The sequence below is a fragment of the Cyanistes caeruleus genome, chromosome Z (genome assembly GCF_971803275.1).
Source record: "Cyanistes caeruleus chromosome Z, bCyaCae1.hap1.1, whole genome shotgun sequence".
NCBI classification, from domain to species: Eukaryota; Metazoa; Chordata; class Aves; order Passeriformes; family Paridae; genus Cyanistes; species Cyanistes caeruleus.
This window is the reverse complement of record NC_141732.1, coordinates 64666192-64693376: the sequence shown is the minus strand read 5'-3', so window position 1 is coordinate 64693376 and position 27185 is coordinate 64666192. Positions and strand designations below refer to the sequence as shown.

General features: G+C 37.8%; 1 protein-coding gene across 11 annotated transcripts in view; it reads right to left on the bottom strand.

Annotated features, from left to right (window-relative positions):
* Window positions 1–27185, bottom strand: part of ARL15 (ARF like GTPase 15) — a 284774-nt gene that overhangs the window by 162600 nt on the left and 94989 nt on the right. For all 11 annotated transcript variants that reach the window (XM_086866969.1, XM_086866968.1, XM_086866972.1 and 8 more), the window contains 2 exons: window positions 5286–5430; window positions 2423–2482 (listed from right to left, as the gene is read on the bottom strand). In XM_086866969.1, the coding sequence (XP_086723095.1) occupies window positions 2423–2482; window positions 5286–5430 (205 nt within the window). The remainder of the gene's footprint in view (window positions 1–2422; window positions 2483–5285; window positions 5431–27185) is intronic.

Below are 27185 nucleotides of genomic sequence, written 5' to 3'. Positions count from 1 at the left end.
AGTCATTCCAATGTTTAACAACTGTTTTCACGAAGAAATTCTTCCTGATGTCCAGCCTGAACCTCCCTTGAGCTTGAGTCCATGTCCTCTCATCCTGTTGCTGGCTGACAGGAAGAAGAGAGTGCCCCCCACCTGGCCACAGCCTCCCTTCGGGCAGCTGTGGAGAGTGATAAGGTCACCTCTGACCTTGCTTTTCTCCAGACTAAACACCCTTTCAGCTGAGGAGTTTCCTCTGCTGCTCCTCACAGCACTTGTGCTCCAGAGCCTGCCCCAGCTCCCCTGCCCTTCTCTGGACTCACTCCAGCCCCTCAGTGTCTTTCCTGCAGTCAGGGCCCAGAACTGGCCACAGCACTCCAGGTGTGGCCTCACCAGTGCCCAGGACAGGGGGACAATCCCTGCCCTGCTCCTGCTGGCCACACTATTGCTGAGCCAGGCCAGGATGCCATTGGCCTTCTTGGCCACCTGGGCACAGCCTGGCTCATGTTCAGCTGCTGCCACCAGCAGCCCCAGGTCCTTTCCAGCCACTCTGCCCCAGCCTGTGGCACTGCCTGGGGTTGGTGTGACCCAAGGGCAGGAGCCAGCACTGGGCCTTGTTGAACCTCACACCATTGGCCTCAGCCCATGATCCAGCCTGTCCTGAGCCCTCTGCAGGGACTTCATCTCTCCTGCAGATCAACACTCCCACCCAAATCAGTGTCATCTGCAAACTGAGAATGAACTTGATCCCCTTGTCCGGAGCATCAATAAAGATATTAAAGAAAACTGGGACCCAAAATGAGTCCTAGGGAACACCACTAGTGACCATTAACTTCTGGAACAAAACAAACTTTTAGAATCTTGCTTTTGCTCTCTTACCTAGACAGTGAAAAAGTAACAGAACAAGCATTTTTCTGCAATTTTTCATATAAGAAATCAGATTACATATTTTAAATACATGCAAACATGTCTGTATTTTATTTAAATAACTTAGTTTTTAAATACAGACATACAAACACCCATAGTCAAAGGAAAAAGAAAATAAGAAGTGCAGTAAAAAATTGTGACAATCCTTCTGTCTTTGAGAAGAGATAAATGGATGAAAACAACAAATCAAGTATTCTGGATGCTTCTCATCATGAGCCAAGACTCTTCACTTAGATAAGATTTCTCAAAACACACATACATGCATAAAAGTCGTATAATCAGAAATGGTTAAGAGACTTTAACAAGTATCTGCTATAGAATACACAGATCCAGTTCTTGATCAAAAATTGTATTTACCTACACAGATTATGTATTTGATATAGCTTAGGTAGCAGAACATATAAACTAGACTGCAAATGATTCACCCTATTTTTGAAAAAATACAAAAAGTGACATTACAACTAAGTGCACATAATGCACATAACACATTCAAGCAGTATCTATACTATCCCCGAGGAGTGACCCCTTGTCACTGGGTTTTTTGGTGGGTTTGTTGTTTTTTTTTACAAAATACATGCTCAAACAGGGACATGTATATTTAAATCCATGGACCATGCCTTCCACATGTACTTATCTCAAAACTTTCTTGAAACAAGTTCAGGTAAGAAAACTACCATGCAATTATATCTCCTGAAACTTTCCTCAAGAACTGAGTCAAATTCTACCGCACATTATTTAAAAGAGGTTACAGGCTTGCTGAAAAATCTAATAAATATCCTCAATATTAATAATAAATAATAAAGACGACATACAGAAATTCTAGAATATCAAGATGATCTAAGTGGGTTTTAAATTAGAAGAGCATTAGACTTCACAAGAATTCTCATCAGGGGAGTGTTTTCTTCCTTGTCATGAACAACCTCACTTGAGACTCAGAGTCAGAATTGGGAGCCGAATAGCTTGCCTTGTATATAGAAACTTTTAAAAAAATCCTACAACCATAAAACAACTATTGCTCCAAAATCCAATAAATCCAACAAGAGAACAGTTCTCAAAGAATATAACTCATTATAAGTTGGCTGCCTTTGCAACACTTTCAGTGGTGCAGTAAATATATTGGTTTTGACAAATGTTCACATAGTTACCTGAGCCAGTTCTCATAAGTGAAAGTTTATACATACAATAAACACAAGGAACATACACTTCCTTGAGCAGCCACATGAGCCATACTAAAATTACAGTCCAGTTTGTATTTCTGTATAATTTAACCACTGCAATCCAAGAAATTACGTTAAGAAGACACATCACACGCTTTCCACTCCTCCTGCTTTTCACCCTTTGTTTCTGAGGTCAGGATTTGTAAAACTTTTCTCAGCTTTATCAGAGATTGGAGATTTTTAACTCCAGCTATACCAATCTACCATTTTAAAATTAAAATAACTACCAATTAAAAACAACTGACAGTTACAATGAGATTTAGACATTGCATGTTTTATAAACAAAGGAATAAATGCCATACCTCCAAGTTCTTTCACATTCAAAATTGCGTTCTGGAATGGCACTGCTTTGATACTAAAACCTGAGAAGAGAAATAAAGAGCATTGTAAGCTATTTGTTAAAGGAGCCATTTGCAATCAATTGCATATATTCAGAAAAAAAAAACAAAACTTTTTCCATCAAGAACCAGGATTTTGCCTGAGAAATCTGTTTCAATGTGTTTAAAAAGTCAGTTTTAAGGGAATGTGAAGGGGGTAGGAGTTGGACAAGTTCCATGAAGTAGGACAAGAATAAATAAGGATAAGGAATGCAATTTTCAATTTTAAGTACCTGGCACACAAAATTTAGCCCAAAACTTCCATCCAGACCATCTAACAGAATATCCTTCTATAAAATCATATTTTACTGCATCTGGAGCTAAAGTGGATAATTCAGACTACCAGTAATATGAGGTGATTATTCTGCAAATTTTAGGAGACATTGAAGACAACATGCAATTCAAATCACTGTATTCTTCCATTTAAACTTCATAGGTTTTGGTTGTACTTGGATTATTATTCCTTTCTATAAGTGTTATTAACTGGAAGATCTTTCTACAGACCTTAGTTGGATGCATTAAAATGGTCATAAGCACACTGGAAACATCTACAAATGCTCTAATAGCCTGGTTTTTGCTTAAAACTGGAAGAAAAAATTTAAAAAAACAACCAAATAAAAAATCACCATCAAAATGTGATCATTACCCTTAACTGAAAATTCAGATAGACAAGAGAAAGGGAATGTGAAAGGCTGCCAGCCATATCAATGTAGTATACACTAAATTTTTCATGTTCAGTGCATACACATATATAAGCGCACATAACACTTTATATAGGAAAATATATGTCCAATCTTTCAGCAAAAAATATCCAGACAGACATTAAATTTATTTCCACCTAGCACAAGTAGTTTCAATGTGATTACATACCTATGAACTGAGTAAAGAAGTTTAGAGAAAATGTGTTTCACTTCACATTTATTAGCTATCATTTAAAAGAAACAAGATTTTTTTTCTCCCTAGTTAGACCAATAAGATGGTACAGTACTCCTACTATGGTCAGTGCTAGATGCAATAGAGGAAGGTACAAGAAAATCTGAAGGAAATAATTATCTGATATTTTTGGGACTGTTGTCTTAAAAGAAATCCTAAACTCTTCTGAGAAAAAAATAAAAAATGGAACGGACTGAGTGGCTTTGATGAAAAAAAAGCAAAAATATATATTATAGTTAGAAACCTAAGTGGAGAAGCTGTCACTTTGTATTCTTGGATTCTCCACAATATTGTCTGATATGGCACATTTAAGAAGATTAATTATAAGCTGAATAACCTACATATGCATAATTTTGGTTTGCCTGCCTCGTATTCTCCAGAGTTGGTCTGCGTTCCTCGAGTTGCCTAATTACATAATGATTTTTATTGCATCTCTCTAGAAAAAGTAAATCAATTTAATTTTTAATTTTGTGTTTTCATTACTTCCTCTGATAGCTCTATACCTCTATTTATATTGCTGTTACTATTTCTTTCAGGGTCAAAAGTGCTAAAGCATAATTTGTTCTAACCCCAGAGATAAAGCTCAAGAGAAGGATATTTTTATTTTTTTTAAAAAATGGCTCATTACTCTGCAATTTCCTTCTAACTTTTTGAGTTAAGTCACCTTTTCACAACCGTCAGATCTCTCCAATATTGCCAGTAACACCACTATAGAGGCCACAGGTTAATTATTCACAGGTTAATAAATACACTATGTTCTTGTATCTGTTTTACATTTTACTTACAGTTGTATTAAATAATCTTATGTTCTTGTAAATTAAGAAAACATACACTGAAAAACAGTTAGGGTTGCTAAGGCACAATCATGGAATTCAAGCCCATGAACCGCAGCTACAGTACAAAGCCATGTAACTGTAAACACAAGGTACTTGCACAACACTCAGTATCCATTCCATCAGCCTCAGTAACTGCTGCAGCCACTGAACCAGATTTCTTCAACCTCCATGACCTAATCTGCCCTCTTTCTGAACTTTCCAGCCAGGTATTCCCTCTTATTACTTCACGTGTTGTTTCTGGCTTTTCTGGTGCTGTTTTGTTCTTTGTTTGTTTTTTGTTGGTTGCTTGGTTTTGTTTTGGGTTTTTTTCAATCAGAACATGCTTTTCAGTATTAGGCATTCTGGTTCACCATTAACAACATGCCTATTCAAATTTTTTGGACTTAAGGTACCTCTTATCTGTGGTTGTACTGTCTGTTTTATATATCTTCTCAGTACTGCTGAAACTTTCTGCAAATTGATTCTTTGATCACAATCTGCCCTTACTACATAAACAAGCCTGTTGCTCATCTAAAAAGCTGGGATTATCACCAAAAAAAAGTATTTCCATTACATTTATTCTTTTGTTTTCTAGCAGATAACACAAGGCAGTGTGGACCAAGTGTGTTCAGGAATAAATCCCAATTTTAGTTTCAGAGCATCACTGTCCTATTCTCTTTTACAGCAGGTTCTCCTCCTTTCTCCCCAATATATAGTGAGACTGTTTAAAAATCAAAAGTAAAATGAGAAGGAATATTTTAATGTATGTCTACAGTACAGTGCTACTGTATGTTATGGTTCTGCTTCATTAGATCACACTGTTTAGACTTTTAACATATTTCAAACAGTATGTTTTCATGGATATTCCCCAATGTATGAACAAATACTGAAAGAAAGTAATGGTAGTTCCAAAGTGATCCATTAGCTACTTTCAACAGCAAGATAAGTAGGCTGAAGCTCTCTACAGCCTTTGCTATGTGTTTCAGGAGTTATCTTTGGGCAACGTTCCAGCACACTATGGAATATGGGCAGCATCCTACCTGTGGTAGACACAATATTCTCCGGGCTTTCGCTGCAGAGCTGAGACAGAAGAGTTGTCTTGCCAGAACCAGAGAGGCCTATGCAAACCAAGTCATACTCGGGTCGTGGTGGTGGCGGTCCCTTGCAGCAAAGGGCTCTAAAACACTGCCAGGGCAGGGCAAAACAAACAAAACAAAAACAAAAGAAAGAGGTTACTTTTCTTTTTTGCAAATGTTTATTCATTTAACCTTCTAAGAAGGAAGTTTATAAACTTAAAGGCACTGGTGAGAAGCAAATTATTATTCCAAGTTATTATTTTGACTAAGTAAACAATTAATAGACTAAGATCACCTCAACTAAAATCTAGACCAACTTTATAAGAAAACAAACATACATTTTAACTTTTCACCTAAACCTCAAAAAGCTGGTGTGAGGAATATGACATCCATTTCCCAAAAGCTCACAAACTGCACAAAACAGTGCACACCTGCTCACACCATGAGACAGGCACGTGCCCTATACAGCTTTGCAGCTGATTATGCACGAGTTTCCTTCCTGTGCCAATTTCATGCAATACCATGTGAATATCAGAGCCAATCCTAAGCAGCTGCTGACCAGGCTCTACCTGTTGTCAGAGAAAAGAATCAGAGACCCTTGCTCCACTAATGTCCTTTCTGGGTTTGTTTTGTCATGAATTTTAGCTCATAACAACAGCTGTTAAAGGGTACAGTGTGCAAGTAAATCAATCAATCAATCTTGCTGGACATACCTCTAGTAAAAAACAGATAGATCTCTCTCTTCCCCTGGAGAAGTATAAATGAACTGTGATGTAAACAAATAAAAATCTCTTACACAAATTCTACTTCACAGTTCTGCTCACTTAAACAGTTTTGTCAAAGTAGCCAAGTTTATCCAAAAGATTCCTCAGGCCTTCATTAAGTTCTTTAGTTCTTTGTTTATATGAAACTTAGAAACTTTTTATGTAAAAACTTAAAAGCATACAATTCCAGGAAAGCTAGGAAGTCTGTATTTTATGTATAGAGCATAACTGCCCACTAATTTCCAAGGTAGACTTCCGCCACCCCAATATATATAAATATAAAAATAAATACATATATATTTTTATATATTTATATTTATACATATAAAATAACCTTTTCCCCAGTATCTGCCACCTTTATATCAACGGACGACATCTGCTCTAATAGCGAAGGAAAACATGTCTGTGCAATCAGCCCTTTCTCACACATTCTGTTTTTACACAGCCCCAGCTCTTTATTTCCATCTTAACCACAAGTCTGCACTGCACTGATTGCAGGAAAAGAAATCCAGTCTTTACAACCTTAACCTACTTTGTCTTGACAACTGCCCAGGTTTTCTCGCTGAGGGCTACTGGAGGAGCAGAGAAACTGCACTGATGTCAGTAAGGCTCTAATACAAACAGTGGGGTCTGACCCTGTGAGCAAGTCGTCCAGTGAGAATGTGATTATAAAAGGACGGCTCACTCAACGCAGAACTTTAATTGGATTCTTTCAGTATAGATGGTAAGCTATTACACCTGCTGCCAAAACAGTTATCATTCATTTGAAGAAGCAAAAGACAAACTCAGTGAAAGCTAGAAAACTACTTCAGCACCTTTTAAAAGAGAGAAAGGAAACATTTTAGGAGAAGTAAGAATATGTACAATAATATTTAAGCTGAATAAAGGCAGCAGATTTTAAAAATAATATCTATCAAGATTTTATTTTAAGACAGTTGGCCCTTGTATGCCTCCATACCTTAAAGGAATAAACTTGCCTTCTAGCTTTATTTACTGATGTTCTGTTTACTGGTTTGTACCTATCTCATAGGTTTTACAAAGCCAAAGCAAACATTCTACTGTGGTACTTAAGTGAGAAAGGCCAACTGAGTTCATTGAACAAGATAAACTCCTTTAAATAGAGCTTCCACTTAATGGATATCAAGCTGAAGGCCACATAAAACCCTTCAGAGCTTGCCAGAGCTCCTGAGGCTGTGTGTCGGACCCTCTACAGACAGTCTTTAAAAGGATTCAATTTGTCCCTGTCATCATGGCATCTTTGCAACAACCTCTTGATGTCACTTTGAAAAATATAAAGGAATAGACAAGCTGATGCAATGCTGTACTTCTCTGTCCAGCCACTGTGTTGCTTCTTATGCAACCAGACGTGACCCTCAGGCCCTGACAACATCTAATAACATATAGTTCTGTGGAAGATAATTTCTGCTCTTTGCAGAGCATATATGGAGGCTCTGTGGGTGTCAGGAAGGTTTTGTGAACTTCAAGATCTCTCTACTGCGAAGTCCTTAAGTCTAACTTAGTCTGGAGAATCTTTATGTGCTGTGGATGAAACACAAGATCAAAAATCCAGGTCAGAGTGCATCTCCAAAGCAGCACATGCAGACTCACCACCCTCTCATTTATCCGTTGTTACTAAGCACAGTTAGGCATGAAAATTTCAGACAGACTCCTAGAAGACAGGAACATGGCTCCCTCCAGACCACCCTTCTATTTTATTTGATATGACTCCCATACCTTTGCTATATTCATGTTTTTGTCCTTCTGCTAGGCTAATTTCCTTCAGTAAATCAGTTTAGTTGTAGTGAAAACAATTTTTTAATATTCTAGCTTCAAAAAGCTGGTGAAACTTAAGCTATTGTGTACAGCACTTAACAGCAGCTGAGATGAGAAATTCTAGAGCACACTGAAGGGGATGCTTGTAATAACAGATTTAGACTTAATAAACTTGTTTTGCAATCCTCCTTACTCAAGCTCAATGAACATCTTTCCCACTGGAAATATCACTATACAAACACCCTGATCACTCTCTTCCTGTTCTCTCAGCAGCCTAAAGTTACCTGCTTCCTAACAAAGTTAGGGCAAATTAAGTATCCATTACAGAGACTAAATCTTTATTGTCACAACTGTGGCAGCCACATTTAGTAGCTACACAGTATCTGTGGGGAGTAGAAAATTCAGAAGTCACATACCATTCAAATAGAATTACATCTTTTAGCTTATATACATTTTATTGTAGACAGGAAATGCATCCTGAAATATTTTATAACCATGGACTAGAACTACACATTATTTATGTCATCATGTATTACAGTGCACTCTGGAAACCACAAAACTGCATGAACTGTGTACCAGTAACTAAAGAAATCATTCCAGAACTCCAAAACACAAATATATCAAAAACATTGAGAGAATTGCTCAATTCACAACTGACTTTCTCAAACCAGCATAGGCCACTCCATTTAGGCAACCCAAAAGGCATAAAAAAGCTTGAACTAACAGGTATAGACCTGGAAGTCTCCTCCATTGATTCCCAAACCTGATTTGCTCAAAGGACAATAAAATCCTGCCTTTTAGGTATTACGAAACAAACTCTAAACCAAACAGTGACTCTTAGAAGAAGTGTCAGAGCGGACAGAGAAGAAAACATCGGACTACTGCAAATACAGGGTCACGTAGAGCTAGTTGGCACAGTGACTGAAAGGTTGCTTGGGATATAGTCATGTATTCAGACCTCACTACTAGAAACAAAAATGGAACATTATTTTGAGCCTTCTCATCATATCAGGGTAAGACCTTACTTAGTATAAAGGAAATGAGGTATCAAATTGTCAGCTTTTGTACTTTTTGAGAATATGACACTCAAAGATATAGCCACTAGGTGGGGAAAATAGGCATCCAAAGAGAGGCAGGCAGGGAGAGTCAGGAGTTAATTTTTTTAATGAACTATTACATGTAGTTTACATATTTTTAAATACTGAAAATAAAACAATAAGATACCTTCAAAAATGTATGCATTTAAGCAGTTTTTTAAAAAAACAATGGATTTATCCAGGAAACTGGGAGTAGTAAGTGGTGCAGTCTGCAGAAATCTTTGCAATATTCAGCAGCACTGTTACTTTCCTTTTACTTTTCAGTGTGCATGAATGTTGCACATGCATGTAGAATCATTTTGTAAGAGTTAAGGGAAGAAGCTAGCCAGTTCTACTCCTCCTTACACATTTCTAACCCAACCAGATGATTCTGGGTTTTAGGCAGACAAGTATTTATGCTGAAAATCCTAGACAGTGTCCCTTAAAGCCCTATGGAGATTTCTTCTGGGAAAAGCATATTGTATTTATAGCAGGGATGGCAAAACACTTCTGATATATGTGCCAATCAGAGATCACAGATTGAAGCTCTGGGCAGCAAATGTCCCTGAATTAGTACTCCCTACAACACATTAAACTGCCTCCAGCTGTTGAGTCTGTCTTTGCCTACTCATTGTACTTCTCGTTTCACTCTCCTTTTTGGGGTGAAATACTCCATTATTTCTGCTTTGTTCTGGACCCATCTCCTGTCTGTTTCTTTTGTTGCCACTATTTAATAGGGACAAACAGAAGCAAGGGATTTCATGCTTAGTTGGTTAAACACACACACTCTCATGGAAAAATACCCGAAGTTAGTGCAGCACTAATGCTAACAAACCAAGCATTCAGAACTCTTGAAATACAGAATTAAGGTTGAAAGCCCAGCCCTAACTCTGCTCCCTTCCCCCCTCCTGGTTATACTTATGGATATGGTCTCCTTTTACAATTTATTTTTCAGTTAAGATACCTTTGAACAAATAGACTTCTAGTACTTGCACACACTTCTATGCAGAGGACTGGTTAATCCTCTGAAGCTGCTGATAAACCTCAAGAAGTTTATTAAAAAAAGTAATGCTTGCACACAGTAGGTTCCATAGATCCGATGTTGTCTGAGATCATGCAAGCACAAAGAAACCTCAAACCTTGAAGAGATAATGTGAAGAGGCGACACGAAAACACAAGACAGACAACTATAATGTTAACGATATGAAACAACTGGGAACAGCAGTGGAATAATTGAATGCAAGTAATAAAACACACAAGGCACCAGAATTAAATTATACATTGTGTAGGGCTGGGGAGGTGAAGAATATATAAATAAACTGTACGAATATATTAACTTTCAATAAGTACAACAAAATTCAGTGCATTTCACAGTGTAAGCTAAAGTTGCAGGCTCCTCAGTATCCATACTGCTGTACAGGTGGTTACATCTCTACAAAAAAAAAAACCAAAAGCCAGGGTTCATCTCCATATATATGACTTCTATGACATCTTCACTTTCTTTGTGACTTCAGTAGTAAGGACAAAACCTAAGATAGCTGTTTATTTTGTGGCTACCAAAAGAGATGAATGTAGATAAATGTAACCACTGCCAGCCTGAGTGATGTTCAGCACAGATAAAAATCCCAGCATCATTACTAGATGCCTTCTCTGATTGTCCACAATGTCATTAAGTAGTGACCACTCTACTCAAGATCTTCCACCCCAACACAGGGTTACAATCCAAACCCCAATGGAAGGCTCAAGGTCTCCTAACCTGCTACACCATTCCTCACACAGGATAAAGCAATCCTCTAGTTTAACCTGGCTAAGGAGTGAGTGGCCAGCCCACAGATGGAACCAAAAGCACTCCTTCTCCACATGCATCTACTCCTCTTCAACTTTATACCAGCCTGTGCTGGAGAAAAACCAACAAGTATAAGAATTAAGGACAGGTAATATAAAAAAGGACGGAAGAAAACCATTTCTCAAGGAAGTGAGGCAGTTTTAAAGAGCAAACAGTCCTGGTGATATCCTACCTCACAGAAATAACAGAATCATAGAATTGTTTGGATTGGAAGGGACCATAAATATCATCTAGGTCCAGCTGCCCCAGCAGGAGCTGAGACATCTTCCACCAGACCAGGTTGTTCAAAGCCCCATCCAATACCTCCTAGGATGAACCACCACAACTCTCTGGACAGTCTACTTCAGGATCTCACCACACCCACAGTAAAGAATTTCTTCCTAACACCTTATAAAAATCAACCCTCTTTTAGTTTATAACCCGTCCCCCTTGTCCTATCACTACATGCCCTTGTCAAAAGTCCCTCACTAGCTTTCTTGGATGCTCCTTTCAGATGCTGGAAGGTGCTATAAGATCTCTTGAAGCATCTTCTCCAGACTGAGTGAGCCCAGCTCTCTCATCCTGCATTTGTAAGAGAGGTGCTCAGGCCTCTTCTGGACCCACTCCAACAGCTCCATGTCGTTCCTGTGCCAGGCACCCCAGGGCTGGATGCAGCAAGAGGGGTCTCACCAGAGCAGAGGAGAAGAGCACAATCTCCTTTCCCTGCCCTGCTGGCCACATTCCTTTGGATGCAGCCCAGGACACATTTGGCTTTCTGGGCAGTTCAGTGCTCATGGCTGGGTCATGTCCAGCCCGTCATCCACCCACCAGCATACTCAAGTTCTTCTCAGCAGGCCTGCTGACAACCTATTCTTTGCTCATCATGAGGTGCTTGGGATTGTCTTGCCCCAGGTGCAGAACCTTGCACTTGACCTTGTTGAATTTCACATGGTGCACACAGATCCTCCTATATTACAGGAGACGAATCAGCAACACATGGTCTAGGACAGGAATCTCAAATTTTTCCTTCTGACCATGAAGAAATACATTTGGATTCATTGGTTTATTATCCCCTATCAAAAGCTTCTTGGAATTTCAGAGAAGCCAGATTCTGGAACCTCAAAAGAAGCAATAGCCTTAAAAAAAACTTTCAACATCTCTTGTAGTCCCAGATGAACAAGACATAAGACACAGGCTCAAGCACTAAAACCAGACAAATGACACAGACACATTAATCTTTTAACATATTTGATAACCCTGCTACCAACAGAGAAGGCTTAGAGAAAACACAGTTAAGAAGAAAGAATTGGATGACTTCTCACAGATAAACCAGATATGACACTACTGCTCAGAGCATATAATTTCGAAGGACTTCATGGTCATGATAATACAATTGCAGTGGGTTAAATTGCTGGAGATAATTTGTTTTATCTGATATCAGATGAACTGCTCTTAGATGAAGGCTTGACCCAAAGTTCAGTAATCATAAAAATGCAATAAAGGCAGTCAAAGACATAACTTCCCTGGAAGAAGCTGTAAGGCAACGGGAGTCCTTCCCCTACCATCAGCCAAAATAAACCACAAAGCTCACATCCAAAATGGAAAATGAGACTCTCTACCCATAATCATTTACACTCCCTATAAAGTCAAAACCAAATCATGATTCTCCTTACATTCACACTAGAAGAAAGAATGTAGTAATAAATATCAAGTTCTAGATATACTCAGATATTCTGTGAGGCAGTATGATTTAAAAGCCTATATAAAATGAAATGCCAAACAGCTATGATAAACCAAAGCTGAGTCAGCAAACAGTTATAAACACAAGCACAGGTGGTACTCTGAACAGAAGACAATCACTCACTTCACTGCAGAGTCAAATCAAGTTCCAAGGGGACTTTTGGACACTTCTAAGTTCCATCAAGTGTGGAATTATTGCTCAAGTTGTTTCCTCTCTGACAGTTTGCTTTCCACTTGTTTTATTGCACAAGAGTAACTCATTCAATCCACCAGTCCATTCACATTTAACAGCAAGAGACAAAGGCAACAAAAAAGATGAATGAAAGCCTTTGCAAACAGTTTGTTTCACAACTTAAGGAAACACAACCACACCAAAAAAAGCCTAGAGAATCATCGAAAATACCAGCAAAAAAGGCAGTACCAGCACCACCCAAATGTGCAAAAGTTAAGGATGTGACACCTTCTGTCACTTCTAATTTCTGGTAAGGATAAAAGATGTATACATTTTTTTCTTAACACACCCCCTCAAAAAAACCACACAAATAACAACAATTAAAACAAAATCACACCTTTGAGCTTTCATCCTTGCTAGAAGTTATCCCTGTACAGTTTCTGAGCCAAAACATAAAAAACTTTTCCATGATTTATGGGTTCTACAAAGTGAATTATCAAAGTTTGGGGTTTTTTCAGCATAGAATGAATAATTCTGTTCTGTTCACATGGGATCACAAAAGCAGAAAGAAGTATATAGATCACTTGGCATTCTTTGATAATTTTTCCTGAGCTGACTACATGCTACCTACATGCAAGAGCATACCTTGTTTCTTTTTTCTCCCCAAAAACTATTCACAGGTACACAGGACCTTGGACATTTGTATTCAACATTCATGGCACACATAGGACTAGTCTGTAAACAATATCAAAAAGAGGATTTATTGAAACAGTAAAATGACATCTTCAAGCCCCATGCCAGAATGGGTCAAGGGAAAAAAATTAGAGAAATATATCTGGTACAAAGAGAAATCTAGTTGTACACTAGATTGAGGTAAATGAAGACTTGCATTGTATTACATGCATTTAAAAAATAAATAACAAGAAAAACTATTGCTGCTGTCCTACTCTTGAAATATGCAGGAAACTTCAAAATACACTAAGCGAGTAAGACCATCATACCCTGTGAAGTGAAACTTCTGAAATTTACAAAAGGATCTGTAAAACAAAATGGCCTCAAAAAAACCCAGTTAAGTTAAAACAAACACAAATTCATTTGAAACAAAGTTGAAAAAAGCATGGAAATAGCAAAGGGCAAACAAGAGAAGTGTGTTGTCATGCACTAATAGCCAGGAGATCTCAAGGGGGGAATCAAGGGGAATTCAAGTGATACCAGTGAATAAATCCCTGAAAAAAAGGCACAAAATCTGAATTCTTCCATCCACTGTATCAGTAACTGGCAAACTCCAGTGTGTTTTTCCCAACCAATTTCACTCAAAGCTTTCAGAGCTGTTAGGCATCATAATCATAAATAAAAGAAAATAATTCCTGGGCTGAGTGTGTTTTTCTTGAGTATCAAAAAGCAAAGTAACCTAGAGAAATGGTAAGTTTTGAGCAAAAAGAAGAAATAACTAATGTTTACTTGAGGCAAAGTTTCCTCTGAGATTAAGCCCCAAGATATGTCTCGTCTCTCCTTATGAAAGATTCCAAAACTAACAGTTGATATCAAATCTGAGAGAAAAGAGGAAAAATCTCTGAGGACAGCAGTCCAGATTGTTTTCTATAACATCTTGTCCTACTGAACAAGTTCATAGCTGAGACTGAATAGTAAGAACAATGAGATGATGATTACCAGTTAAATTTAAAAAACTGTGTAAAAAAAACCCAAACTAAACCAAACAAACAAAAACAACAAAAAAAACACAACACAGAAAACATACACACATAAAAAAGCAAGTAAACAAAAAAAGAGAGAAGAAATGGACCTACTGATATTTGAGGGAGAGAGGAAGCCATAAACAGGAGAATTTTAGAATCAATTTACAAAATACCATACAGCAAAATTAAACACAATCATGATAGAGTGACAATACATTAAGATGAAAAGTACAATTTCAACTGTGACTTAAAGCTGCTCAGGAATCCCTGCTGCTCTCTGCTCATACAGTACACTGAGCACACCATGGAAAACTTTGGCATTACCAAACCAAGACATGAACAAACCAACAAATGTTTGATTGCCCTAAAATTATCAGGAGATAAGGAAAGAAGACGTGAGCAGAAAATGGCGCAACAAAAGTTACTAAAATAGAAACAGCCAGTAGAAACTAATGCAACAAAAGTTACTAAAATAGAAACAGTGTATGCACTTTAACATATCGCATAACATACACAACCCAACAAGAAGTAATTGGAGGATTTAGATAAAAGGAGGGGGGCAGAACAAGGACAGCCTGATTTTGCAGACTGTGCACATCTTCTGGCCAAATAATTCTTCTGCTTGGAACACTAAAGACAAGACTGCTTTTCAACAACAGAAAATGGAGTAAGAATTATACCAGTATTGGTGCAGTCACAAATGGGAGATCCAATAGACTATTACCAGTCCATGGCATTACCGGTTTGCAGTGTCAAAACACTAGATAATTGCAGGCTGTAATTATCTCTTATTTATTAGGCTCCCTATGAATTATTTCAATCTTATGTGGCCCTCTTCCTCTTACTTTCCCAGTACACTGCATTTACAAAAGATTAGAAACTTCAGGAGAATATCTGTTTTGACCAAAAGACCCTAGGGAATATGCAACATGTAGTAACATATACTGGAACGTCTCTTCCCTCCCCCTTATAGAGCAGAACAGTCTTACTTGGCTAGCACAGCACATTACTACCATGGGAGGAAACAGACCAACCCACACAAAAATATTAATCCAAAATATACAATTAGAGGAAGGCATATGAATCTCAAGTACCATTAAAAATGCAGAACAGGTTTAGCCTCAATCAAACTCTTAATGAGTTAGGTTTGGGAAACTTCAGCCATTGAAAACATCTCATGCTCCAACACAGGCATTTCACATTTCTCCTGTCTCCAGTTGCAAATTTGGATTCTTTTTCTGCCTACACATTTACCATGCAGTTTCTCAGCTGATGAGGACTGCATTGGCTATTTTGTTCACTTAGAACCACAAAATCATAACTCAAATTTGTTACTCCTTATTCCTTGATTGAATAAATCAAGTAACACACAGCCTTTAAACCACTTTAAAGATAATGCCAAGAGATGCCCTCCTTTTACTGCCTAAAAGTTTGGGGAACACAACTCAGTCTGAGATGGGGATTTTCAGTTGATCGGGAAGGGAACAGATCCTACACAGAAATGTGTCAACTGCAGATAACTGCTGTTTTCATGAGTTTGCACTGTTAAAAAAAAAAAAAAAAAAAAAAAAACTAAAAACCAAATTATAAAAAATAAAGCACTAAAACTCACACAACAACCATACAAACAGGATTTTTATTTTTTTGATTAAGTACTGACCAATGACTATTCATCTTCTTGATTTAGGTGGGAAAAAAACCCCGAATAAATAGTAAAGAATATTCTGTAGACAAATTCTGGACACACATACTATGTTGCCTTTGAAAAGCCATGGCTGAATTTTAACATTTTTTAGGTGAAAATGGAAGCTGGCAAGAAGCAGCTTTTTTTTGTTTGTTTTTGGTTTTTTTTGGTTTTTTGTTTGGTTTTTTTTGTGAAAACACACATTTTTGTGTCTTTGCTCACAAAACAGCTATGCAGACTCATGGGTATGTCAGTGTGCCTGCTCTATGGTGCTGACAGCCCAAACCAAGAAATTTCTCCTGGTGAAACAACCACCACTTTTTATCAATTAAGAGGCATGAAACACTTCAATCCACAAGAGTGTATCACTATGCCATATTTTTATTTTTTTTAAGTCTCAGAACTGCTGAAAGCCTTTTAAGGGTAATTAAATTTTTCTCCTTTGAGTAGGTGCAGCCTCCAGTCAGCTCTAGGAAACCAACAATTTTAAAAGGAGCAAAAGCCCTCTGCCTGAACCCTTCCTGTGCAATGTTTCTCAATGGTACTGCTTTCATTGAAAGTGTGATGAGTGTCTTGGTTTCTTTCTGATAATTATTATGCAACAGTTCCATAAAAATTTTTGTCATTTAAAAAAGCAACAGATTTTTACTTAAGAATGCACCTGATGTTGATGCACACAAGCAAAAATCCAAGCAGAAGTACATTTAATATGTTGTTCAGATAACTGAGCACAGCTCTGGGATGCTCAGTTCCTATGCTGATTTAATGCTTAGCTGTGGGAGATTTAATACATGTTCTAAGGAAGCTGCAGACACTTTGGTAAGAGTTGACTCACTGCTTCTTACGGGAACAAAAAATTTATCTTTTATTCTAGATCAACATAAATCTTGCCAAGCTGGGAAACTCCTTTTTGCTGGCTAGAAAGAAAAAAACACTGAGGTTCAGGGAGAACTGCCATAATGCTGAGAGTCTATCAGAGAAACATAAGCAATCTGTAGCTGGTACCATAACTCAGAGTGAGACAATGAATAAAAACTGGTTTCAGACATGGAAGGCAGTTGTCTTTTAGAGACTAAGATATACAATTAGTTGTAGAAGTAGTACACTGGCTTTAACTCAACTTTGAGTTTTAAGTATCTTAAATTTTTGCATTCACTTTCTAAAAGACTGGCAGACTACTAAAGAATTGTAATACAGAACTGGAATTCTGTATTATTGTATTGAATTGTAAAAAAGAACTGGAAGCTGTGATTTTGTAATACAAAGGTATAATAAACTTTAACAGTGACATCTCAGCAACTTCCAGTAACCTACATATCATTAAATCAGTATTTTTGAAACACAGGGAACATATGGAGCATGAGAAAAGACGCACACAGTTCTATTCATGCCACAGATTTTTCACTGAAAAGGATGCTATCACAGTTCACAAGTAATTATTGAATTTATTTTTGCTATATTGCTGTTTATTACGATGAAAAGATACAAGGCATGAAATGTATATACCATTTCATACAAAGAATAAGGAGTGCAGCACACTTTGATTATGTTGCTGGGGAATAAAGTTACAAAGTGTAGGATTTCAGAAGAAAGTAACTGCTCTAAAACATGTCAAAAATCACAGTAACTGAAAAAGCACTGGAAGAATTTTAGTTACTTAAGTAATAATAATAATATAGGCCTTTTTATTTGAAGAAATGTGTAACTGATCAGGTTTCTTCATCCTTGCAAGAAATTCTTAAGATCATGCTTAAAGATTATTGCCAGAAAAGCATACAATGGCAAATTAAGTCTTAAAGAGATCAGTGCTTAATCAGGAAGAAATGGCAATCTATAAAAGCAGGGAAAGAGACATTAAACCTTGGTTTCCTAGTGCACTGCACACAATCATTATCTGATACATGGAGGTGGAATCATCATGCACATAGATTAACTTTTATGTGAGAGGTTTGCAGAACAGAGAGAAGAACTGGGTGTAGTTCCATATTAGAAACGCTGTCTCTGTAGACCAGTAGGAAGCAAAACCTCTGCCCCAAATCCTACAGCCCATCAGAGGAAGAGCTGGTAGCAAGGCATCAGCTCTACGTACAACCTTGGACAACCTAGCTTGGACTTGTATAGCTGAGCAACTTGAGAAGTACCAGGGACTTTCTGGACAGATATTTAACCAAAGGAATTAAAAGAGGAGATCCTCCAACACTGCAGTCACTTCCAGCTCTGCAGGTCAAGAGCAGAAAGATTGGATTTTGAAGTGCTTACTGCAAAAGAATATTTTCTACTCATTTTTATACAAGCATTTTATAAAGCCCATATGAATTAGAGAAAAAATGCTGTTTGCATTCTCTGACAAGTTGAAATTTCTCATGCCCAAAGGATAGCACAAGCCCCTAGATCTTCTGCTACAGAGAAGAGGCAAATTGTGTCAGGTCACTATCCTCAACTGATTAAAAAAAGCCTAAGACTGAGCATTCCTCAAGACTCAACAGTTAGGCAAAATGATGAAGCAGAAGTTTTTCTGTCACTATTAACCATACTGGCCAAATCTGAAAATTTGCTAACAGCTACTGTTTTTCTTACTGAATTTTTCAAGTTCCTTACCACAGGAAACTATAATATCTCAGACATTTTTTTAAAGCATTAAGTATTCTCTCTCCAAACTCAGAATTAATTTGATGGAAAAGAACAAAATATCTAGGCCCACAGTTTAAAATTAAGTAAATCATGATAAATTCTAGTGAATATACCTTGTCTTGAACCATTTTCCTAAAAACACCTCTCAAAGGTCTTTGATATAAGGAAGTCAGCTGTGATTTCCAAAAATAATGCACCTTTGCCTAAATTTTCAAACTGACACTAACAGTAAATGAGGTTATTTTTAAGTTCATTCTTAGAAACAAATTTTATTAAATTTATTTTTAAATGTACCTAACTTCACTAAGTTGAGACTAATGTAAAATTGAGAGAAAGAGCAAGAAAAAAATACTGAGAAAACCAGCAGGAAGAGGGAAGAACATATTGCTATTAACGTATTACTTCTAGTGAAATACCACTGAAGTTCAACATAATCCAAACCACAGTGCACTGTGTGTAAAGCAGACAGGAGTCTAAGTCCCATACACTAGAAGAAAAGGATTACAATGACTTTTAGTTTTGTTCAGAAATACAGTATAGTTGTGGCACTGATTCAACCTATACATAACTTCGAAAGAAAACCATCCTTCTGCATGGAAACACAGTCTAAAGCAACAACAAAACACAAATTTCAGTGCTAGTTTTTAAAGGCATCAAAAAATATGAGAACATTATTGTGAGCACAAGGGAACGAGCAATTTAAAGCAGTTTACTGTAAGAGGACACAACTGAGCTGAGAAGTCTCATATTTGACTTTTGTCCAGAAACAGGAATCAAAATGAACTATTAAGCTGTAGTCTAAATGTTTGAAGATTTTTTCAGCTGGGGACATTATACAGCCTTAAATGGTAAAAACAGTTAAGTCCTATCCCAATAAAAATCCTTGGAAAAATAATCTTCTACAAATAAGATGGAGATAAAGTTCCAACAGACCATAAATTGATTTGGATATGTTCACATTGAAAAATCACATTGACAGCAATAAGCACACCATTCAACAACATGAAACCAGGTAAATATTTTTGCACTAAGCATACATATGAAGCCCATTGTAAAAACATTAAATCCTACTTGGACTTCCAGGCACACTGAAGTATTTTAATGACAAATGTATTGTGATTCTTCTTCCTGCTCTCTCCTGCTTTTCTCTTCTGCTAAACCTTACATTCCAACCTAATAGCAATATATTTTCTCCTCCAATCAACCATACTATTCAGTGGTATTTCCTAGAAAAATTTTTCTTGTGTGTCAGATAAACACACAAGAAAATCCTTCAGGGACAGCTTGATATACCACAGATGCCAGTTGAAATAATACTGAACCAAGAAATTAAGAATTTCCTTAGTGAACCTATCAGCACAGAAAATGTATATTTTAGCAAAATTTAACTATATCAGGCATGTGACTTGGACTTCATTCCATAGTTTTAAAGCTATGTGGGTACAGAAGCATCAGAAAGGTCATGCAGTGGGGAAGACCAACTGCAGATAAAACAAAAAGTCTACATGCAAGAAGGAGCACGATGGTATTGCTTTATTGTACTATCATGAATGTTTTATTTGGGAAACAAAAGCAGCTCATATGTGGCATTTTAGGATAGCAAAGTCCTCTTCATAATTTTCTGGTTAAAAACAATTTGGTGCTGCCTGGCTAGACAAAAATAGTGACAAAAAAAAAGACTACATCGCAGGTGCCACACAGGATCTCATTGAGGGTAAACAAAAACATATTTCCTGGAGAAACTGCTGAACTTCTATCAACAATTAAACACCCTTTTAAATTAAACTACACCTAGCAAAGAACCGTAAGAATTGGCAGCACAACTTGATCATTAGTGTTCTTATACAATTCTGTACTTTCCACATTTTCAGGAAGGAGACCTGCAAATTTCCCCATTTTTACACACATTCAAAGAATTAGACTGTCATAAATGACTTAAGATTTTTGGCAGGCCATCTGCTCTAATAGCTTTGAATTTCCCTTAAGTGCATATTGTGGACGACTTATTTTAACAAGAGCTAACACTACCTTGATGCTCAGACAAAATCTAAACTCTTAACTCCTTTGCATCACTAACATGCCAAGTGAAGGTCAGTGTTATATATGTGTTATGTGCTTAGGTAGATTAAGATGCATGACATGCTACATACATTGGACATTCTTCTGATCTTAATTTGAAGCTATTAATCTTTCTAAAGCAGAGTAAGAACATCTCCATATACTTGGACTATGCATTTTGTATCTCTGGTCAGCAGAGTCAGAACTCCAGAAAAATTTCAAAGAAATACTTTTCCAGTCACATTAGGGTTAAAAAGTAAGCAAGATTGCTCATGCTTGCCATTCCACAAATTCCAAATATATTTGAAAAGTCATACTAGTCTTATTCTGCATTCCAAATTCCTGCGATATTCATTAGTCTCAGTGTAAGAACCATGACGAGTGGAAGACCAATTTGCTCATAACGTTTCCTGTGTTGGTTTCACTCTAGATCTAGTTTTTTACTGTAGCATATTGGAGAATTTAATCAATCTTCCCAGAAAGAATGTCAGCAACTAGAGCTATTTCAGTGGCTCATTAGCTAGTTATTAGAAACAGACTTTATCACTGATATCTTAAGACAGTGAAAACAAAAACCAGATTGCATGGATTTGTTTTTAAAGAATTTGATGTCATCATTTTTGCCATTATAAATTGATACTGAAAACAAATATTGGCAAAGAAAGCAAACATCCCATACTTTCTGGATTTCTCCATTGACCACACATAGGGAAAAATATTACTTCAACACTATATAACACTCTTCTTCCAATACAGACATGTGATAACATTATTTTAAAAATTAACGAACAAAACCTTAGATTTTCTATTCTGTCAAAGGGACAAATCTCAGTTGACAGTTTCACAACCCTGTTTTCCTCTCAAAAAAATCCTGACATAATGATCCTGCAGTTTTCAACCGCTTTATGCTGCAGGTCATGTGGCAGAAATGCTAGCCATACCCTTCAGCACTTCCTGCTCATTATCTTGGATATTCTCCGTGTTGTAAATGAATGGGCACATTAACTTTGTTCATGCCCAACACTTGCAGCAGGCTGGAAGGTTTCATTCAGAAACCTGAGCATCTAAAAGTTCTAGAGGCATTCGACATCATGAAGGTGAAGATTCCTGATTTATTTCACTGGATTTTTATACCCCGTCTAGTAAATACTGGTAAAGAGAAAGTTTTCTCTTTACCAGTTGAGCCAATATTCAAATAACTTCTTTTAAATATCGCTTATATTTATGGATCTGTAGGAAGAGACTTTGGAATATGGCATCAAGTTCCAGTTAGCTTTTTTTCTATACTTCTGTAATTTTCTATAGCCTGATAATATCAGTGCTTAACTCACTTCAGTCAATACTTACATCCAACCAACCAAAGAAAAACATTTCAATACTGAAGAGATGCTATTCCCCAGTTGTGCTTATCCCACAGCCACATCATCCCAGATTAAACTGTACTGCATGGTAAAGGTCAAGTTTTTATTTTCAGTATCAGCATATCCTACACATATGTAGAGCCCACCAAAATGAAAATATGAAGAAAAAGATAATCTTCCCAACAGTGTAGTCTCATTCCTTCAGTGGGATTTGCTCATTTGCTGTTTCAAGGGGGAAATATTTTTTCCTTTTGCAATTGCCAATTTTAAACCCTAGGAGGCTAGGGCTTCGAAACCCGACTACTGGAAGGACTGACATATCCCAAAGAATGTAGGAGGAATTTGATTAGGCTTTTTTATTGGGAACTATTTGTAGTACTCCTAGATGCTTACATAGTAACAGTAGCTAAAAACCCTCACCATCTTTGGCTGTCCAGGAGACTGCACCCCTTCTCCAGGAATGCGGATTCAAGCATAGTTATCCCCGTATTCATCACCCATAGGCTGAATATCACTGAGCGCTACACCCCGGGGACGAGGCGTTGCAACTGAATCAACAGGCACCCTGCCCTGGGAAGCGGCACGTGGGGATTGCTCACCCGCGCCAGGCGGCCCGCTGGTCTGCTGGCAGATTCTTTCCAAGATCGTGTGCTTGATTTCATGCTAACGCGTGGGAGGGGATCCGTTTCTCCATGAATTTCTGTGATGATGGCAGTTGAGAGATCATTGCTATGGGCCAAATCAAGGGAGGGAGGCTCATTTCCACCGCAGCTGACTTCAGCAGTGAAATGCTTGTGGTAGTGTCTCAACCACAAGACAGTTATTAGTTCAGCAAAATTTCCTCTGCGACAGCATTGTGATTATAGGAATGGGTTCAATGCCCACAAAGAGAAAAAGTAAAGCACCATCTCAGAGTACCATATTGAATTTCACTAGGCACTTGTATCACATTACCACGCATTTCGAGCAGAACATTTGAGCAACATTTTTGTCTTAACAAAAAATATTGTTTAAGAAGTTGCACAGAAAGCTTTTAAAGAATGAAAAAAATGCTGCTTTACATAGAAGTAAGAGTAGGGTGAGACCAAAAAAATTTGCAACAGATTTCTTCTACCCAATTCTGCTGGTTCTCAGCTGGGACAGAGGTAACATAAATAAGTAGATCAATCAAGGCAGAGACTATTCTCCAATTCAGATTTCCCATGTCTTCCCAGTTCCAGCAGCTCCTAGTTTTCTGCTCTAATAAACAAGCTACTCACTTCAGTAAACAGTACTTTTTGTTAGTCAAGCCTTGTATTACAAAATAGTTTCTGGCCTTGATGCTAGATTTTTAATACTGGCCATTCACATGCAGCTCTGCACATCAAAAATGCTATTGTACTGCTGCAGAAAATTAACTACCTAAGGCACATGCTTTAGAAAGCAATCACAGTAGACAGTAGATGTGCAAGACAGCAAAAGCTCCAGTGCATCCAGATCAGGCAGAGGAAGAGAACGTGACACAGTCCCTTTGTAAAAGTGGGGGTTCGCTGATACAAAAATAAAACAAGTAATGTGCTTTACACAGGCCCTAGACAGCTCAAATGACAGTGTGGAGCTACACACAAACAAGTGTAGCTTGTAAGTACCACAAACAAGTGGTACTCACGTCCTTTCAGGTAATGCACAAAAAAGAAAGCAAACATGAATTAAGAAGTGGATTCTTAGTACTTCCATACATTAGATACATACATACACTATGCAAGTTAGCTTAACTCACTGAACTTTCACACATAAATTAGTGATCATGTACCTAAAGTGTTTTCAAACTAATTTTAATTATACTGCAAATTGTGCACAGACTAGACTGCAGCTCAGCATGTATTCATGTAGCTCAACTCCTACTTCCTTATGACTATCAAAAAGTCATAAGGAAGCAAAAGAGAAATATATGAACTGCTTACCTACTTGATAGCCATTAAAGAAAAATCTATCTGTGGAGCAGAGAATAAAGACATCTGTTTTCATAGAGCTGGGTATTTTAACATCAGTTTCAGGCTGCCCTGCTATGTAAAAACAGTTGCTGTCTTCCGGTTCTGTCTTTTAGTGATTTTGTGGATGCCCTAAGCTTCCAACATGAAATTAAAACCAGTCTCTCAACTCTGAGCCTTAAATGTAGCAGCATATATAAAATAAATAAACCCACTTCCCTTTGTTACTTGCAGAGACACTAATTTCCCTCTTTCAGAACAGGCATTTGTTAATGCAAATGCATCAAGGCATCACATTTTTTTTCCTTATGTTTCAGATTACAATATTGCCAAAAGTACAAATTTCTATTTGTTCAAATTTATTTTGTACTTATACTACATGTGGCATATTGAATGTGCCAGCTCTCAAAAATCACAGTGCAGTCTTGAGCTGCACCCTCTACTAAAACAAATCTCACTTACAAAATCTAAGAAAGCCACAGCAGTATAAACACATAATAATCTTTGAGACAATCTAAAGCAATTGAGATAACCAGATAAATGTCCTGGGAACTTTCTGAAGGGATGCATGCAGCTGTAAATGGAGTGAGGACAAGAAACAATGGACAAATTGAAGCCCAAGAGGTTCAGACAGGATTGAAGAAAATACTTTTTGCCCACGGGAACAGTCCAGCACTGCCCAGACAGGCTCCACAGCCCTTATCTTTGATGGTTTCTTCCACTTGGTTTCAAGACCAGAACTAAGCTGAACAAAGCCTTGAGCAACCTTAAGCTGACCCTTCTTTGACCACAAGGTTAGACTGTAGACCTTCCAAGATCCCTTCCCACCTCAATTGTCCTGTGAAAGCAACACAAATTCTACAAATTCTGTGATATTTCATCTATACAAGTCTTAAGTGACGACACTTTCCAGTAAACACTGTAAGTCAGCAGTGCTTTTAAAAATCTACCATCACTGAGGAGGGCCCTCAAAAAAGTCTGAACAGTTTATTAACTTGAATAGACTTCCACAGACTGCTTGATCCAATGTAGGCATGTTGATTCACTGCTGCTTTTGCCCAGGTGCTCAAACCAAAGCACCCACACCAGCTTAGTCACAGGGTGAGTAGTCAGTACCCAATTTATTGTCTCTTTACGAGTGAAAACATCTCTAGAGGCGCATCACAATAACCAGGGTGTTTTTTGATTTGTAATTACAGTCGGGGGAAAAGAGAACCCTCTCACACATTAACTGAAAAGGAATCATCAAGCATCTGCCTGTGCTTCTGGGAGAGCTGTGGGACAGCTCTGAAGGACTGCCAGATCTACTTACTCAGTATCCTCATTTGCACGACGGGCAGGTTGCCAAGCTCAGTTAAACAATACCTGAGGTCTAGTTTATATTCCCACCTAGGCCAGATAGCTAGGGCATATGGGAGACACTGGCTGGAAAAGATTCAAAACACTTGCAAGTTTGGGTGTGAGGGCGGTGTGCGTTGACAAGGGAATTAGGCCATGGCTCTACAGGATTTCTCTTCTGATGCAAGATTAGAGCAAGCAGTTCTGCTCTCCCCCTCAGCCAATTTTCCTCAATGTCTGCACAGATGGAGGAGTGAGGAGCAGAACTGGAGCCTGCACTGCCTCTGGGGTGCAGGTGATAGACCTGGGACTCAGTGGCCCAGGCAGAGTCCAGCAGCAGAGTGCCCTGATTCTGCAGAAACCATCTGCCTTTGGGCTGGCATGGACAGGCTGGTCTCAATTTATTTTAAAAATCAGGCCCCTCTCAGCTGCTCACTTGCTTTTTCATCACTTACTCCACTCCTCTGCTCCCATGTCTCACACACCAGTTGCAGTAGCTTGTTTCCTCCCCACTCCCACTTCTCTCTTCACATTGTCAGAAGAGAAGGGAGATGGAAGCACCTTCTTTCCCAGTTCATCACCTGTCAAGAAAATCTCTTTTAAAAAAAAAAAAAAAAAAAAAAAAGACAGTGACTCACCCAAGCACAAAGCCAACAAAAAGTTCTACATCTTGCTGTTTGCACATCTCCTGAGTTAGGCAACATGGGTGGCCCACCTCTTTCTACAAGGACATATGGCGACGGAGCACCATTGTGGTGGCAGTACCCAGCACCACCACCCAGCAGCTCTTACTTCTTCCTTCTCCACTCCAGCCACATGCTCACAGAGCAAACCAACCTTCACTGTGGTACCACCAGTCTTTGCCTCTCAGAACTGGCAACAGTTTGTAATGCACTGACCTCAGGCAGCACAACACACAATCCCTGCCAGGAACCTAGCCAGGTCCACTCTTCTATTATCCGTCCCTCTGTTACTTTTTGTAAGTTTAGACCGCCCCAAAAGTGAGACTTCGGGGGTTGAGGGAAACCAAAACACACACACAAAAAAAATGTGAACCTTTTAGCCCATCTCTGACAAACTCACTTGCAATAAACAACGAAGTTGCGTTAAACGACATTAATTAAAATGAGCAATGCTTATATAAATACTCTCATTATCTTGTGTATAAGTAAGTAGAAGTAGCTGTAGAAGTAACAATTCTTGAAAATTTAAACTGTGTATGTAAAATTTTTAAGCTGATTGATACAAGTTAAGGCAGCACGAAGTACTATTTCATTCCAAGTTTTCAATATATCAAAACAAAACTAGAAGTACGCTGAAAGAAAAATCTCAGTTCATCAACTTCTAAGAAAAATTTTGCATCTAAAGCCTCCTAGGCTGTATATAGTTTTCCAGTGCACCATGAGCAAGGAGTAAAAAAAACGAAACACATATAATTTACTGGTCCTGAAAATAAAAAAAATTAAAATTTTAAAAATTTTTAAAAAAAACAAAACCCTGTATTTATAGTTTGTAGATACATGTTCCACAACATCCAATTAAAATCATAATAAAACTACAGTGAAGTTACAACATTTACTTAATTATTTAAATTCTGTATTAATACTAGTTCTTTTTAAGTTAATAAGGAAAATTGGCAGGTAAATTAAAATACCTGAATGCAACATATGCTTATTTTGATAAAACTGGAGCACAGGAAGGAAAATCAGAACCAAGAATGTTTCTCTTACTCTGCTTAAAAGGCAGAATGACAAATATGCTGCCACTGAGACAGG